Source organism: Salmo trutta, chromosome 19 (genome assembly GCF_901001165.1).
Source record: "Salmo trutta chromosome 19, fSalTru1.1, whole genome shotgun sequence".
In the NCBI taxonomy this organism is placed as follows: Eukaryota; Metazoa; Chordata; class Actinopteri; order Salmoniformes; family Salmonidae; genus Salmo; species Salmo trutta.
Window position 1 is genome coordinate 21,589,062 of NC_042975.1, and position 18,374 is coordinate 21,607,435.

The window sequence follows — 18,374 nt, forward strand, 5'->3', positions numbered from 1 at the left end:
TGTACTGGCCTGTCTCCTGGTAGCGCCTACATGCTCTGGACACTACGCTGACAGACACAGCAAACCTTCTTGCCACAGCTCGCATTGATGTGCCATCCTGGATGAGCTGCACTACCTGAGCCACTTGTGTGGGTTGTAGACTCCGTCTCATGCTACCACTAGAGTGAAAGCACCGCCAGCATTCAAAAGTGACCAAAACATCAGCCAGGAAGCATAGGAACTGAGAAGTGGTCTGTGGTCCACCTGCAGAACCACTCCTTTATTGGGGGTGTCTTGCTAATTGCCTATAATTTCCACCTGTTGGCTATTCCATTTGCACAACAGCATGTGAAATTTATTGTCAATCAGTGTTGCTTCCTAAGTGGACAGTTTGACTTCACAGAAGTGTGATTGACTTGGAGTTACATTGTGTTGTTTAAGTGTTGCCTTTATTTTTTGGAGCAGTATAATGCATTATACATTTCCATACCATTATTACAGAGAATCAAACAAATTATGCTACCCTCTGCCTATTGGCAAATTAGCTTATTCAACATTGATAGTGTTAACGAACAGGGAAAACTCTGGAAAGTTGAGTGATCTTTTCTCTGTGGGCTGATATAGTATTTATTCTACATGGCAGTCTACATAGTTAGTATTGTTTCTCTTCCATGGTGTTATGACCATTATGAGTCTAGGGTGTTCATATCCGTGATTCTTACAAGTAGAGTGCACTAAATAAAGGTGTGTTTAAGACAAAGGACTTTACTTTTCCTACAAAAATGTCTTGCTCATTCCCCACATATCTAATAACAGTGGAAGTAACTTAATTGATTCTAAAGTAATTGAGAAATAAAATGAAATAAAAATGTATCAAAATGTATCCTTATCTAAGACACAAAGAACAGTTATTCAGATGTATAACGTGTGCATCTTATCTTCCTCAAGGAACTCCTTAATTGTATTTCAGTGCCTTTAAAATCAAAGGGGGGTTGGCTGGCCTGGCTCTGAGCGCTGTCGAGGACGGACACACAGTGATGAATTAGCCACGTTTAAAGATTAGCTTGAGCTTCACTCGGAGGAATAACGTTAGATGACATGTTATTAAGCTGTAATGAAGAGCCTCTTGAAGCCTTGAGATGCCTGGGTGCTCTGGGGGAGGGGGTTTTGCCTACACAGTGGATGGGAGGGTGGGTGTGGTTGGAGTGGTGGGGGGAGGTGGGGGTAGCTACCACCGCCACATGGAAACCCCCCAGTGAACTAATCATGTCAAGAGATGAAATGATGAACCCCCATCTCCTCATCCCCCCACCCTCACCTCCCTCCCTCGCTCCTCGAACGAAAGAGGGGAAAAAAGTGAACAGATGCAGACTGCGGTCTCCTCTTGTCCTCTCTCCATTATTAATGATTAAAGTTCATATAGAATTAGCCGAGTTTGTCGATGATTTACAGTACCAGTCAAAAGTTTGGACACACCTACTCATTCAAGGTTTTTTCTTTATTTTGGCTATTTTCTACATTGTAGAATAATAGTGAAGACATCAAAACTATTAAATATTAAATAACACATATGGAATAATGTAGAAACCAAAAAAGTGTTAAACAAATCAAAATATATTTTATATTTGAGATTCTTCAAAGTAGCCACCCTTTGCCTTGATGACAGCTTTGCACACTCTTGGCATTCTCTCAACCAGCTTCATGAGTCACCTGGAAGTTTCTTCAAGTGAGGTCGCAAAAACCATCAAGCGCTATGATGAAACTGGCTCTTATGAGGACCGCCACAGGAAAGGAAGGCCCAGAGTTACCTCTGCTGCAGAGGATACGTTCATTAGAGTTACCAGCCTCAGAAATTGCAGCCTAAATAAATGCTTCACAGAGTTGAAGTTAACGACACATCTCAACATCAACTGTTCAGAGGAGACTATGTGAATCAGGCCTTCATAAGCTAGAAACACGAGCAATGGACATTAGAGCGGTGGAAACCTGTACTTTGGTCTGAGTCCAAATTTGAGATTTTTGGTTCCAACCGCTGTGTCTTTGTGAGACGCAGAGTAGGTGAACGGATGATCTCTGCATGTGTGGTTCCCACCGTGAAGCATGGAGGAGGAGGTGTGATGGTGTGGGGGTGCTTTGCTGGTGACACTGTCGGTGATTTATTTAGAATTCAAGGCACACTTAACCTCTCTTGGGTAGGGGGCAGTATTTTGACGTCCGGATGAAAAGCGTGCCCGTAGTAAACTGCCTGCAACTCAGGCCCAGAAGGTTGGATATGCATAGTATTAGTAGATTTGGATAGAAAACACTGAAGTTTCTAAAACTGTTTGAATGATGTCTGTGAGTATACCAGAACTCATATGGCAGGCAGAAACCTGAGAAAAAATCCAACCAGGAAGTGTGGAAATCTAAGGTTTGTAGTTTTCCAAGTGATTCCCTATCCAATATACAGTGTCTGTGGGGTCATTTTGCACTTCCTAAGGCTTCCACTAGATGTCAACAGTCTTTAGAATGTTGTTTCATGCTTCTACTGTGAATGGGAAGAGAATAAGAGCGCTTGGAATCAGATGACTGAGAAAATGACATGAGCTCAATCGTGCGCCCTCACGTGAGAGTTAGATGTGTTCCTTTTCATTTCTGGAGACAAAGGAAATGTCCGGTTGGAATATTATGGAAGATTTATGATAAAAACATCCTACAGATTGATTCTATACATCGTTTGACATGTTTCTACGAACTGTAATATAACTTTTTGGACTTTCCGTCTGAACTTACTGCTCGAGCACAGTGCATTTGGATTACTCGACTGAACGCGCAAACAAAATGGAGGTATTTGGACATAAAGATGAAGTTTATCAAACAAAACAAACATTTATTGTGGAACTGGGATGCCCGGGAGTGCATTCTGATGAAGATCATCAAAGGTAAGTGAATATTTATAACGTTATTTGGGACTTCTGTTGACTCCAAAATGGCGGGTATCTGTATGGGTTGTTTTGATGTCTGAGCGCTGTAATCAGATTATTGCAATGTTTGCTTTCGCCGTAAAGCTTTTTTGAAATCTGACACAGTGGTTGCATTAAGGAGAAGTGTATCTATAATTCTTTGAATAACAGTTGTATATTTTATCAACGTTTATGATGAGTATTTCTGTAAATTGATGTGCTCCTTCACCAAAAGTTTTGGCAGGCAAAACATTTCTGAACATTACACGCCAATGTAAAATGGGGTTTTTGGATATAAATATGAACTTTATCGAGCAAAACATACATGTATTGTGTAACATGAAGTCCTATGAGTGCCATCTGATGAAGATCATCAAAGGTTAGTGATTAATTTTAGCTGTATTTCGGTTTTTTGTGATGCCTCTCCTTGCTTGGAAAATGGCTGTGTGGTTTTTCTTGTCTAGCCGCTGTCCTAACATAATCTACTGTTGTGCTTTCGCCGTAAAGCCTTTTTGAAATCGGACACTGTGGTTGGATTAACGAGAAGTGTGTCTTTAAAATGGGATATAATAGTTGTATGTTTGAGAAATTTGAATTATGAGATCTTTGTTGTTTTGAATTTGGCGCCCTGCTATTTCACTGGCTGTTGGCGAGTGTGTCCCGCAGGTGGGATACTTCATAACATCTGGTTTGCGCTTAGTGTGGGACTATCATTTGTTTTTCAACAGGACATTGACCCAACACTCCTTCAAGACTGTTGGAAAAGCATTCCAGGTGAAGCTGGTTGAGAGCATGCCAAGAGTGTGCAAAGCTGTCATCAAGGCAAAGCGTGGCTCCTTTGAAGAATCTCAAATATATTTTGATTTGTTTAACACTTTTTTGGTTACTACATGATTCCATATGTGTTATTTCATAGTTTTGTGTAGAAAATAGTAAAAATAAAGAAAAACGCTTGAATGAGAAGGTGTGTCCACACTGACTGGTACTGTATGTCGGGGAGTGCGAAACTCGTCCAGTAGAACACTGGTTGCACCTGTCTTCCTGCTTTGCACTCCTCACCTGAAGAAGGGTTTGCCGTCGACACTGTTGAAAGGGAACGCCAGTTCTACTATTACGCTAATTTCTCCTTTTAACCCCCACAAAACCTTACCCATAAGTGTGTTCCCTCTCTCAGAGTCCAATTTCTCACTGCCTTAAGGTGCATGCTTCAGTTCGGCTGGCGGCTAGCCGAAGTCGGCTAGGCGAGCCAAACGAGTGTGCTCACATACTCCCTTAAAAGACCTTTGCTCGAAAAATGAAAAACATAAGGCGGCAATAGTAATGTTTGTCCATTTTGAGACACCCGTAGCCAGTATACACTTTCTCACTCAAATAGTGTGAATTAATCTAAGATAACTCAAGAAATCTGTCATACATTTTTGAAAAGATCTTAGTCGCACAATTTTATATCTAACTAAGATGTTTGGTGCAGATTTCTCAAAGAAAACGAGACTACTAATGAAGAATCCCTACTGTTGACCAATCACTGACAAAGGGGCATAGACTTTGGCTACCGGCATTGGCTTGCCTCAAGAAAGAATGTTGTGTGCCCAAACAACCGAAAAACCCCTTCCAAAGTCCAAAACTAACAAACACGTCACAAAATGTCATCAAAATATATACACAAACTCAATGTCACTCCAGTAGACCATTCACAACTACTGTCACAACATTCCCTCAGAAAATTATTCAGGAAATAATATGTAAGCTATTGTACCAGCACCATTCTACTATACTGAACAGCTACTACTAAAAGTTAGCTAGTAGACTTTATAGGGAATTGATTTATCTTGTTTCTTCAAGATCAAAGTTCTAAGTTTTAGAGGCATTGGCAAGAATATGTTTTGGATATTGCCCAAAGAAACTTCACATTTATTAAACTTTTCAAGGCAGAAGGTTTTCTCCAATCCCCTTGGCTTTTTTTAAGGCACGGTCAAGCAGATATTAATGCTTGGGATATTGTCCGCCACAAAGCCACTCTTTTCAAACCATAATTGAAAAAGGTTCTGTCTGAAGCGGCTTTCACTGGCCTTTCCAATAGCAAGCTAATAATTTCTTACCTTGTGTGTGTGTGTAGTGGAAGAATGAGATAAGATGATATTCGCAACTGGCGACACTAGCAACTGGCGACACTAGCAACTGGGGACTGGCTGGCATGGGAGCACAGCACGATGGCATTTTCGGTAGCCTAGCGGTTAAGGGTGTTGGGCCAGTAATCGAAAGATTGCTGGTTCGAATCCATGAGCCGACAAGGTGAAAAATCTGTTGATGTGCCCTTGAGAAAGGCCCTAGTTGAACCCTAGTTGAACTGGATAAGAGCATCAGATAAAAAAAATAATAATCAAGATTTATGACCTTGTTTTGATGACTGACCATTTGTGGGCTTTCACAAGGGTCAAACGCATCTTATCTGTGGTTTTCTCAGTTGAGGGACGTTCCCGCAGAACCTTGGGAGCATGGACAGCGTTGGAGGTGTGCAATCTATGAAATGAATGTTACTGTTTGATTTAAATTGTCAGGTTTCAAGAGTTCATAAAGAGCTACAGTATGAATTTGGATACATTTTATTGTACTGTAAGTGCTATGGATTTATTGTTACAGGGAAACTGTGTTTTTTGTTGGTTGGACGGAGGATAGTTCAAAGAGGAGTGACACTGGTGTGCTCCCATCATTTAAATTGAGTTGATTAGGTTAGAATCTGTGTGGGTTGTTCTTGCCTTTTGTTTTTACTAGCAAAGTGCAAAGAAATGTTAATTCAAATTGGGGGTGAGTTCTTGCTTGAATTTGGTTAAAAGGACAGTGAATTCATTTATACTTTCAGGACTTGTTACCAAGCTCTTGTGTGTATCACACAGATCGTTTTTTATGTTTGAGATGATTCTGAACTGAAGACACATGTAACCACGTTAAGTCTTAGCCTATTGGTGATAGTAATTTACTTGGAGTAGTCTGTAATGTATCATGTATTTCATGTACACTGTAGTTGTTTGAGTGTTAATTATTTTGTGACTAATAAATTATATTAGTTGAAGTGGGTAAATGCATTCCTCGTTTTACAGAGTAATTATTTGATTGACTATAGGCTTATAATTGATTAAGTCTATTTCTATAGTTGTTATATAAACTATACATAGCACAGACATCTTTGATCCGTTTGCCTCAATAAATTAATGCTAGAATATTGGTCGCCAGATTAGCTATTTGTATCTAGTCTCTTAATAATTGCATAACAGTGCAAGTAAGATACATGTTCATTATAGTCATACTGAGAGGTGATGTAAGGCGCGCTACCTTGACTAGATTCCTCCAGAGATGTACAAGGCTTGTTGCATTTATTCACATAATATTGGAGTCAGATTGATTAATGTAGTTAATTATTATATTCAACATAATTTCTACATAATGGTTGTATAATTTCCATCCACTACATGTGACCACCTAATCCGATAACAGTAGTTGATATTTGTGCTAAAGGGTTGGAACACATATTCTGATTCCATTGGAGAGCAAAATATAGATTGTGTATGGTGTCCATATTAGGATGCATGTCAATGGAAGTTGGAATTGGATGTGTGACTGTCCTAACATGGAAACTCTATAGGTGTCCTAGATTGATGACATCATACCTGTCCTGAAGTCAGCCTCTGACGAAAACCGTGAACAAGTTTACATGAAGAAATAGAGAAGGTGTCACAACTGGGTGAGGTTGTCACAAGTTGTAATAATGGCATAAAATGTCTGTCACAGACATTGAAAATAGTTGGAGAGAATGGTTATGACTGTATACTTACTTACTTCGAGCAATATGCAAATCTCATTTTGAGAATGAACAAATACACATTCTTATTTCCTCCCAGCATAGTTCAAAATCATTAGAGGGAAATTTGAAACTGGGGAAGGATTCTCTATATTTAGCACATAAACAGTATAATTGATACATGGTAATCCTATGAACACTTCCTGATTACAACACAGTCACACTACTGTGATTTTCATTGAAAACTGTGCTTCGTAGACCTATGGTTATACTGCCAATAACAACCAGAAAATTAGATTAAGGAGGAATATTGTCAATGAAGGATTTACTGAAATACTAGAAATATTTTTTTTTTTGATGGCTGTTACCTATCTTATCATTTCATCTTGATCTTGATATTTCAGTGTATTCTATTTTTCCCTTCTCAGAGTGTTGCCAATATTCATATTTCATTTTACAATGGATAACATTACTGCAGAGAGAACAAGCAGAGAGGACCCAGTAAATTAAATCCTACAACAGCATGAGCTCCAGAATATGATTTCACGCAGCACTGCAAGTTCAATTCATCAGAGATGAATATGTCGCTCTGCTTATGTATCCTGTGGGCAATCACAAATTGCATATGAATTGTTGAGTGCCATTTTGTAAAGTGCCAAATGCTTCAATGTCAAAGGAAAAGGGACAAATCACATCCTGAGCCATATGCTGTGAATGAGGAGGTCTGCAAACAAATTACAACAGCTGGCTTCTTGAAAAATTGTGTTTTCACTGAGGCTTTGGATAACTTTGGCTCTGCCTAATTCAATGGTCATTACAGAAAATGAGCTTACTTTAATGCCTATGAACAAATACACACGCACATAGGCACAGGCACAGGCACATACGGACACACGCATGCACACTAGAGGACACCGATTTGGCCGATTGTTTTTTTTCTTTTTTTTTTCCTTTATTTAACTAGGCAAGTCAGTTAAGAACACATTCTTATTTTCAATGACGGCCTAGGAACAGTGGGTTAACTGCCTTGTTCAGGGGCAGAATGACAGATTTTTACCTTGTCAGCTCGGGGATTCAATCTTGCAACCTTACGGTTAACTAGTCCAACACTCTAACCACCTGCTTTACATTGCACTCCACGAGGAACCTGCCTGTTACGCGAATGCAGTAAGAAGCCAAGGTAAGTTGCTAGCTAGCATTAAACTTATCTTATAAAAAACAATCAATCAATCATAATCACTAGATAACTACACATGGTTGATGATATTACTAGTTTATCTAGCCTGTTCTGCGCTGCATATAATCGCTTAGGTACATGTTACTCCAACCATAAACAACAATGCCTTTCTTAAAATCAATACACAAGTATATATTTTTAAACCTGCATATTTAGTTAATATTGCCTGCTAACATTAATTTCTTTTAACTAGGGAAAATGTGCCACTTCTCTTGCAACAGAGTCAGGGTACATGCAGCAGTTTGGGCCGCCTGGCTCGTTGCGAACTGTGAAGACTATTTCTTCCTAACAAAGACAGCTGACTTCGCCAAACGGGGGATGATTTAACAAAAGCGCATTTGCGAAAAAAGCACAATCGTTGTACGACTGTACCTAACCATAAACATCAATGCCTTTCTTAAAATCAATACACAGAAGTCTATATTTTTAAACCTGCATATTTAGCTAAAAGAAATCCAGGCTAACAGGCAATATTATTAACCAGGTGAAATTGTGTCATTTTGCGTTCATTGCACGCAGAGTCAGGGTATATGCAACAGTTTGGGCCGCCTGGCTCGTTGCGAACTAATTTGCCAGAATTTTACGTAATTATGAGATAACATTGAAGGCTGTGCAATGTAACAGGAATATTTAGACTTAGGGATGCCACCCGTTAGATAAAATACGTAACGGCTCCGTATTTCACTGACAGGAAAAACGTTTTGTTTTCGAGATGATAGTTTCCGGATTCGACCATATTAATGACCTAAGGTTCGTATTTCTGTGTGTTATTATGTTATAATTAAGTCTATGATTTGACAGAGCAGTCTGACTGAGCGATGGTAGGCAGCAGCAGGCTCGTAAGCGTTCATTCAAACAGCACTTTCGTGCGTTTGCCAGCAGCCCTTCGCAATGCATTGCGCTGGTTATGACTTCAAGCCTGTCAACTCCCAAGATTAGGCTGGTGTAACCGATGTGAAATGGCTAGCTAGTTAGCGGGTGCGCGCTAATAGCGTTTCAGACGTCACTCGCTCTTAGACTTGGAGTAGTTTTCCCCCTTGCTCTACATGGGTAACGCTGCTTCGAGGGTGGCTGTTGTCGATGTGTTCCTGGTTCGAGCCCAGGTAGGAGCGAGGAGAGGGACGGAAGCTATACTGTTACACTGGCAATGCTAAAGTGCCTATAAGAACATACAATAGTCAAAGGTATATGAAATACAAATCGTATAGAGAGAAATAGTCCTATAATTCCTATAATAACTACAACCTAAAACTTCTTACCTGGGAATATTGAAGACTCATGTTAAAAGGAACCACCAGCTTTCATATGTTCTCATGTTCTGAGCAAGGAACTTAAACGTTAGCTTTTTTACATGGCACATATTGCACTTTTACTTTCTTCTCCAACACTTTGTTTTTGCATTATTTAAACCAAATTGAACATGTTTCATTATTTATTTGAGGCTAAATTGATTTTATTGATGTATTATATTAAGTTAAAATAAGTGTTCATTCAGTATTGTTGTAATTGTCATTATTACAAATAAATAAATAAATAAATAAAAATGGGCCGATTAATCGGTAGCGGCTTTTTTGGTCCTCCAATAATTGGCATCGGCGTTGAAAAATCATAATCGGTCGACCTCTAATGCACACACGCACACACACACACACACACACACACACACACACACACACACACACACACACACACACACACACACACACACACACACACACACACACACACACACACACACACAGTGTTAGTAATGTCTAAGTGTTGGACAAATATATCAAAAGCCTTTTCTGTGATTCTGGCAAGCAACTGTATCAACATGGACAATATTGCTTTTCAATTCTTGTTTGCAAAGGAGAACGAGGCCATATGAAACATTGGTGTCATCTCTGACCAAATGACCTTTAGCAGAGAGAATTGATTGAATTGTTTCACAACAAACAGAGTTACAGGAAAGTGATCATAAAGAAAGCGACCAGTGGGACTGCATGGAAGCAAAGGCACCTTGCTTGCCAACCTCATTTGTCTTTTCAGAGAGATCAGATTTCAATGTTAGATGCTCTTGAACAAACCCCCAGATACATTGAGGGTATTCGATTAAACTGGTCCGGGTTGCACCGGGTAAAGCCCTGCTCAAATGGAACAGTAATCTGCACTGCTCGGTCATATTGTCAACAATGCAGCATTATGCATCATTCAGAAACGTACATCATCCTTTTTCTATAAAATAATGTATATGTTTGAATTTTCAAACTAGTTTTTATTGGGAAGGCAGATAAAGCATTTGTATGAAAATCAATGAATTTGTGAAAACACAGAATCCTACTCATTACTCCATGTGCTTAACCTTCGCAGAGATAAAGAGGCAAAGCGAGAGGATTACTTCTGCCCAAAATCTGTCCAGGTGAGATAAGCAGACCAAGTTATTTTTTGTACGCAGGTCTATGGGAGTGTTAAATACGTCAGGCTTATTTGATCTTATAGAAGTTACGTAATGTTTAGGCTGTTACAAATGTACTGATGTAAGTGGATGCACGTGGCAACTGAGAAAAACAACTTAGTAGTGCCTGTTGTTTACACGTGTATCTGCCCTCTCCTTATCCCGCCTGCCTACCATTTTTGCGGACATGTATTTCCATTGTTGGAGCAGTCACTCGACTATCTTGTCAATATATTTGATCATATTTGGCCTTGCTTTCCACCTGCCTACCCCTACCGCGGTCAACAGCACTGCACCCCCCACAGCTACTCGCCCAAGCCTCCCCATTTCTCCTTCTCCTAAATCCAGTCAGCTGATGTTCTGAAAGAGCTGCAAAATCTGGACCCCTACAAATCAGCCGGGCTAGACAATATGGACCCTTTCTTTCTAAAACTATCTGCCGAAATTGTTGCAACCCCTATTACTAGCCTGTTCAACCTCTCTTTCGTGTCATCTGAGATTCCCAAAGATTGGAAAACAGCTGCAGTCATCCCCCTCTTCAAAGGGGGGACACTCTTGACCTAAACTGCTACAGACCTATATCTATCCTACCCTGCCTTTCTAAGGTCTTCGAAAGCCAAGTCAACAAACAGATTACCGACCATTTCGAATCCCACCGCACCTTCTCCGCTATGCAATCTGGTTTCAGAGCTGGTCATGGGTGCACCTCAGCCACGCTCCAGGTCCTAAACGATATCGTAATCGCCATCGATAAGAAACAATACTGTGCTGCCGTATTCATTGACCTGGCCAAGGCTTTCGACTCTGTTAATCACCACATTCTCATCGGCAGACTCAATAGCCTTGGTTTCTCAAATGATTGCCTCGCCTGGTTCACCAACTACTTCTCTGACAGAGTTCAGTGTGTCAAATTGGATGGCCTGTTGTCCGGGCCTCTGGCGGTCTCTATGGGGGTGCCACAGGGTTCAATTCTTGGGCCAACTCTTTTCTCTGTATACATTAATGATGTCGCTCTTGCTGCTGGTGATCCACTTCTACGCAGACGACACCATTCTGTATACCTCTGGCCCTTCTTTGGACACTGTGTTAACAACCCTCCAGACGAGCTACAATGCCACACAACTCTCCTTCCGTGGCCTCCAACTGGTCATGCTCATCCAAGACAGCACCAATAACTACACCAGGTCAAACCGTTTAGCCAGTGGCAGACAGGACGTTGGCCAAACATCTTAACCCAAACCTTACAAGAAACCAATGCCCATCCCTACATGTACGCTTTGAACTGTATACAATCCAGTGCTGTTTCCAGAACTTTCCTACACCACTGGGTAAGGTCTCCAGTGATTTTTCCATCACTCCACTGACAGTGCTAACAGAACATTATTCCCATTGATAGACGTATCACAGCAAATGGCATGCCATACGTTTCCCCTGTATAATAGTCTGATTGCCACTCATCACGAGAGCTGCCACCAGTCTACAACATCAGTACACAATGCCATAGAGCTGTCAATCATCTGCTGACACTGCCAAATTAGAGTGCACAGACCTTCAAGTCTCCAACAGGAACTTTCCTAACTAGCAATTTTTCTCCCCCAAGACACAAATTACAACGCAATTCGGAAACAAAAGTGGATCGGCTCAACTGAGCTAGACAGCATGATTGATGGCCGCTGTCACATCTGTGTTGTCCGTGATGTTTTGCCGTGTAAGAGTAAGAATCTTACAACAACATTGGATGGGAGAGTGGATGAGAGGGCAAAAAAAGTATAATTTCAAGACAGAAGGGAGCAAAAAAATTATCACGCTGTTGATAAGATTGTGACAGTGCTGCAAGCACGGTGTAGGCCGCACATTCATTTACAAACTGCAAAGTCTTTAGTATTTACCATCGTTTTAAATGAGAAATACCCAGTATGATGTTTCTGACAGTTCGACAAATGGACACTCGTAACCTCCTCCATATAATGTGTCTTTAATGGCCCACATTGATCCATTTGGCCCGGCAGTGCATTGTCCTCGCCATGCACTGTTTTCTTCATGCATACTTCTTCTAATCCTTTTAGAGAGCCTGGCAGCCAAGAATGAAGTGGAAAGCGTTGAATAATTCATTCACAGTTGTCCCCAAATGAATTGAAGTGGGGACAGGCTTTTGGTGCACTAAATCAAGCTGAATCTTCAATTGATTGCATCCATATATTAAGGTAACCAGTGATGTAGTAGTAAAGAAATAGGTGGGTACACTCCCTATACTTTCAATGCTTTTTTTTGCTAAACATTTCCTCATGTTCCTGCCTGATACTGAGTGTGAAACACTAGATAGAATAATACCCATCTGATGCCTTGGCGGTTTTCTCATAGATTTTTAGCTCAGTTCGTAATGTATAATTTGGTTTATTGGATTTATTTTCAAATATGTTGTCTAAATATAGCCCAATCACTTAGCAGTCACTTTAATACAATTCTTACAGGCATAAATGCTTCATTTTTGGGAGTGGTTCATAATCAGGAGCAACAGAGATGGAGACAAACTGTGGGAAAACAGTGAAGAAATGTCACTCCAGAACACATTTAAGTTTTTACACACTCTGGTGAGAATGTCTTTCCGAGCAGCCAAACATCCCTCACATCTTCCTCCTTTCTTCCTTTCATTAGAGCTTGCACATAAATGCCAAGTAAGATAACCCGCCATCTTCGCATCTCCCTGACATTAACAGACACTCTCAGCCACAGACATCGCTTATTGCTTTTCACAGAAGTGATTTCATCCCTTCATATTGGCTGCTTTTGTTGCCGTTTAATGTCAGTCTATGGTGTCTGTTATGACAACTAAATGAATATACATTTCCTTTCTCTGTTATTCCCCGATTCAATAGAGTAGAGTTGGTAGATCAACATTGCCATCATAATGCATGCATTGCATTAGAATAGAGTGTGGTTTTAATTACACTCAATTCCAATCATGGATAATGACACCATCTGGTTTATGCATACAGGCATTTCATTAAACAGTTACCCTTTGACTATAATTGTAACGTGCACTTCATATAGAAGTTAGCAGGAAACAGATGATATTCAATGTAAATATTGGAAAATCAGGGCAGTTGTTTTAGGGCGGTTGTTAAAGAGTGTCTCCAGTACTTTGGTATACTTTTTAACCAGTAGTTCTGAAAGTTTTATTTTATTTTTAAAATAGTGCTCACGGTCCCCGAAAATTGCATACTACGTCACATATGTGCAGATATGTGCACCACATCATTGCTCACCCTCTCACTCTGTGTGTGCATGATGTGCCTCATGCTAACTGTCACTCACATGGCAAGGGGCTGAAGCTCATTGGTTGAACTCGAATTGCTAGGGTAGGCTGGTCCACGTGGGGGTAAATGTAGGGAAAATGGCACAGCACAGCTTCTAGAAAAACAGTTACTTTCAAACTAGGGATTTCGTGGCTAATTGAGGTAAGACAGTAATTCTGCTCATAGATTATGCATGTATGAACTACACATTGACACATCCAGCCCCAAGCGCAAGGTTTAAAAAATACTTAGTAGTCGCCAAAGTTCCGGAGCATGTCTTAAAAAGGGGATATTGAAAATCCTGTACTGTGAAGAAGAATTGGCTCAGCCGACTACATGTAAATGAGAGACAAACATCTGGACTGCATGCATTCATGTTGAGTGTTCCAGGCAGAACGTGTGTGATCGTATTGAAGCAAGCAGCCCATGACTCTTGGAGCATGTTCACTGGAAACCGAAGGGCTGCTTCGACACGTAATTAGAAGACAAAACACGTTTACACACACACACACACACACACACACACACACACACACACACACACACACACACACACACACACACACACACACACACACACACACACACACACACACACACACACACGGCTATCTCGTGGCTTGTGGTTGTCAGCACAAACAGAAAAATAACAAAACTTATCCAACATTGAATGGCCTATGGCCAAGCTATTAGTATATTTGGCTGCAGGTTGGACCTACCAGCATTGAGGTTGTAGGTTTGTCTCCCGTGGGCATCATATTCAAAATGCACTGTCTATACAATGCTTTCGATCTACTAAATTGGGACCTACTAAATTGAGTAAAATCAAGCGTTGTATCACTCAAACTCCAGTTTGATGTAAAAATACTAGGTACAGATGGGACAACCATTTCAAGACATCAATAAATTGCCCTTTTAATGTAAATTCATCAATATGGCTGACAGTACAGCTGTTCTGCTAGCCTGAAACACCTAGTTAGCCTATATACTGCAGGCAATATTCATGTGAATCAAGTGATGTAGGTGTTCTTTTAGAAGGAAGGTTGACACAAGACACTACATTTTAGATGGATAAATTAGGTCAGGCTTTGTTCGTCAGCCAAGGACTCCATACTTATTACACGGTCATGGAGCATTACATATAGTATGGGCGGCAGGTTAAAGCGGTGGGCCAATAACCGAAAGGTGGCTGGTTTGACTACCCGAGCCGACAAAGTGGAAATCTGTCGATGTGCCCTTGAGCAAGGCACTTAACTCTAATTTGTTATACACCAACCTCTTAAAACATCAGCAACACAGCTAATTAAAATTTTGATGACTAGAGACGATACGCTTTTAGAATAGATACACTGCTCTATTATACTCATTGATTGATTTTATGTTTTGACCTCAAAGGTTTGCAGTGTCTTACCTTTTGCAGAGCGATGTTTCCATATGATGTTAGGCTCTGGTCGTCCAATGGCCAGACACATGAGAGTTACATTGCTGCCCTCGTTCACTGTGATGTCCGTCGATATGTTTGTGATCTTCGCAGGTACTAAGAAAAGAGGAAACATAAACAAAGCACATTTAAGCAATAAGGCCCGATGGGGTGTGTTATATGGCAAATATATGTTATATAAGTTTTAATGTCACATTCACAAGTACAGTGAAATGCCTTTCTTGCTAGCTATAACCACAACAATGCAGTAATCAATAACAATGTAATACTAAAAATAACAAGGTACAACAAAAACACACAAGATTTAAAAATAAGAAGAACACGATGAAGTAAGTAAGCATACTATATACATGGTCAGTTCCAGTAGCATATTTACAATGTGCAGCGATACTGGATCGATAGAGGTAGATATGTACAATGGGGGAAAAAAGTACTTGATCCCCTGCTGATTTTGTACGTTTGCCCACTGACAAAGAAATGATCAGTCTATCATTTTAATACAAGGTTTATTTGAACAGTGAGAGACAGAATAAGAACAAAAATATCCAGAAAAACGCATGTCAAAAATGTTATAAATTGATTTGCATTTTAATGAGGGAAATAAGTATTTGACCCCCTCTCAATCAGAAAGATTTCTGGCTCCCAGGTGTCTTTTATACAGGTAACGAGCTGAGATTAGGAGCACACTCTTAAAGAGAGCGCTCCTAACCGCAGCTTGTTACCTGTAAAAAAGACACCTGTCCACAGAAGCAATCAATCAATCAGATTCCAAACTCTCCACCATGGCCAAGACCAAAGAGCTCTCCAAGGATGTCAGGGACAAGATTGTAGACCTACACAAGGCTGGAATGGGCTACAAGACCATCCCTCATTAAAATGCAAATCATTTTATAACATTTTTGACATGCGTTTTTCTGGATTTTTTTTGTTGTTATTCTGTCTCTCACTGTTCAAATAAACCTACCATTAAAATTATAGACTGATAATTTCTTTGTAAGTGGGCAAACGTACAAAATCAGCAGGGGATCAAATACTTTTTCCCCCCACTGTATAGGGGTAAGGTGACTAGGAATCAGGATATATGATAAACAGAGTAGTACCAGCGTATATGATGATTGTATGTGAGTGGGTGTGTAGAGACAGTATAAATGTATGTGCATATTATGCGTGTGTGAGTGTAACAGTTTAGCTTCCGTCCCTCTCCTCGCCCCTACCTGGGCTCGAACCAGGGACCCTCTGCACACATAGACAACAGCCACCATCGAAGCATTGTTACCCATCGCTCCACAAAAGCCGCGGCCCTTGCAGAGCAAGGGAAACAACTACTTCAAGATCTCAGAGCGAGTGACGTCACCGATTGAAATGCTATTAGCGCGCACCCCGCTAACTAGCTAGCCATTTCACATCGGTTACATGAGCAAATGGTGGAGTGAGTGTTTGCATGTGTGTTGGAGTATCAGTGTGCTTAGTGTGTAGGGCCTTGTTCTTAGCCCTTAGTCGTGTTATATTGTGCATATAGCACATATCCTGTGGGACCTTATTGCTTTTACAAAGCAGTTACCAACATATTAAAACAATAAATTACATTGTTCGCCTAAATACTCACTACTGATTTTTCAGAGGGTGTTGATTATTTCTCAGCAAATGCACAGCAAAACAATTTATTTAACGGGTAATTAGTAGTTCTAACATAAAATTGTAAAAATCTAAAAAAAGATTTGCCCACCTAGGAAAAGAAAGGATGCGAATTTAGCTTGTGAGCCAGTATTCATTTAGCAAACTTTTATCCAGCGTTGTTGCATGTCATTTCCGGCACATTTAGTGACCACTAGCTAGTAAAATGTTCCCAAGAGGCGAAACCAAAACTGTTGAAAAACAGTGTTACATCTTTGAAGTGATCTTTCAAAAGTCAAATGTATTTGATTGTCATAAGTAGTTAGCTAACATTTAATAGCGATGCTTAGCTAGCTAGTATTTTCCCAAGAAAATGTGTTACCAAGGCAACAAGCTAGAGCTATGTGAATTTTTGTTTATACGTTAGACTGCTATGTGAATTTGAACTTACATGTAACAATTGTCACATCCATTTTTATAGCTAATCATGATTATTAGAATGGATAGGGCAGACAGATACAGTGACTTCAGAAAGTGTTCACACCCCTTTTTCCACATTTTAATGTGTTACAGCCTGAATTTAAAATAGATTAAATTAAGATTATTTGTCACTGGCCTAATCACAATACCCCATAATGTCAAAGTGGAATTATATTTTTTGAAATGTTTACAAATTAATAAAACCTGAAAAGCTGAAATGTCTTGAGTCAATAAAAGTTTGGACACACCTACTCATTCAACCTACTCATTTTTCTTTATTTTGAATATTTTCTACATTGTAGAATAATAGTGAAGACATCAAAACTATGAAATACCACATATGGAATGATGTAGTAACCAAAAAAGTGTTAAACAAAAAATCTATATTTTATATTTTTTATATTCTTCAAAGTAGCCACCCTTTGCCTTGATGACAGCGTTGCACACTCTTGGTATTCTCTCAACCAGCTTCAACTGGAATGCTTTTTCAACAGTCTTGAAGGAGTTCCCACATATGCTGAGCACTTCTTGGCTGCTTTTCCTTCACTCTGCAGTCCAACTCATCCCAAACAATCTCTCTCCTTCTTGGTCAAATAGCCTAGGTGGTGTGTTGGGTCAGTTTCCTGTTGAAAATAAAATGACAGTCCCACTAAGCGCAAACCAGATGGGATGGCGTATCACTGCAGAATGCTGAGGTAGCCATGCTGGTTAACTGTACCTTGTATTCTAAATAAATCACTGACAGTGTCATCAGCAAAGCACCCCCACACCATCACAGCGCCTCCTCCATGCTTTATGGTGGGAACCACACATGCGGAGATCATCCGTTCACCTACTCTGCGTCTCACAAAGACACGGCGGTTGGAACCAAAAATCTCAAATTTGGACTCATCAGACCAAAGGACAGATTTTCATTGGCCAACTTCCATTGCTCATGTTTCTTGGCCCAAGAAAGTCTCTTCTTCTTATTGGTGTCCTTTAGTAGTGGTTTCTTTGCAGCAATTGAGGCCTGATTCATGCAGTCTCCTCTGAAAAGATGATGTTGAGATGTGTCTATTACTTGAACTCTGTGAAGCATTTATTTGGGCTGCAATTTCTGAGGCTTGTAACTAATGAACTTATCCTCTGCAGCAAAAGTAACTCTGGGTCTCC

General features: G+C 40.1%; 1 protein-coding gene across 2 annotated transcripts in view; it reads right to left on the reverse strand.

Moving 5' to 3' along the window:
- Nucleotides 1-18,374, reverse strand: part of LOC115154170 (opioid-binding protein/cell adhesion molecule) — a 377,660-nt gene that overhangs the window by 39,425 nt on the left and 319,861 nt on the right. For both annotated transcript variants that reach the window (XM_029700129.1, XM_029700128.1), the window contains one exon: nucleotides 15,099-15,224. In XM_029700129.1, coding sequence (XP_029555989.1) covers nucleotides 15,099-15,224 — 126 coding nt within the window. The remainder of the gene's footprint in view (nucleotides 1-15,098; nucleotides 15,225-18,374) is intronic.